General features: G+C 46.9%; 1 protein-coding gene across 1 annotated transcript in view; it reads right to left on the bottom strand.

Moving 5' to 3' along the window:
• Nucleotides 1-228, bottom strand: part of EAH_00062540 (hypothetical protein, conserved) — a gene marked incomplete at both ends in the record, with an annotated part of 2,018 nt that extends 1,790 nt beyond the window's left edge. Inside the window, one exon of the mRNA XM_013396871.1 lies at nt 69-228. Coding sequence (XP_013252325.1) covers nt 69-228 — 160 coding nt within the window. The remainder of the gene's footprint in view (nt 1-68) is intronic.
• Nucleotides 229-582: the final 354 nt, after the last annotated feature.

Below are 582 nucleotides of genomic sequence, written 5' to 3'. Positions count from 1 at the left end.
ATATATATATATATATATATTGCTGGCGACTGTATATCTGATAGGATTGCATTTGTATGGTGTCTGACCTGCTGCATATTGCTCCTGCTGTTGTTGCTGCAGCAGCTGCTGTTGCTGCTGCAGCAGTTGATGCTGCTGCAGCAATTGATGTTGCTGCAGCAGTTGGTGGTGCTGCAGCAGTTGCTGTTGCTGCATTTGCTGCTGCTGCTGATGCTGCTGTTGATGCATCATCGGGCGTTGTTGGTGTGGGTGTTGCTGCTGCAGCTGTTGTTGCAGCTGTTGCAGCTGCTGCTGCTGCTGCTGTTGCTGTTGCTTGAGCAGCATTTGCTGCTGCTGCTGCTGCTGCTGCAGGGTGTGAGGCAGTCTATCTGAGATTCTCTGATTTCTTTGTATGCCTGTAGTATTTCTTTTTGCTGCTGCTCCTAGTTGTTTGTTATGTCTGCTGTTTGAAGCAGCATTTGCTGCTACTGCAGCAGCAGCAGCAGCAGCAGCAGCATTTGCTGCTGCTGCATTTTGTGTGTTTCTAGAAGCAAAGACATCATACTGCGTTTTATTTTTATTATTTTCTGATATCTTTCTGTT

The sequence above is a fragment of the Eimeria acervulina genome, genomic scaffold (assembly GCF_000499425.1).
Source record: "Eimeria acervulina Houghton genomic scaffold, Eah_scaff1720, whole genome shotgun sequence".
Lineage (NCBI taxonomy): Eukaryota > Apicomplexa > Conoidasida > Eucoccidiorida > Eimeriidae > Eimeria > Eimeria acervulina.
Note: the sequence above shows the minus strand (reverse complement) of the source record. Positions and strands in the feature narration are given on the sequence as shown.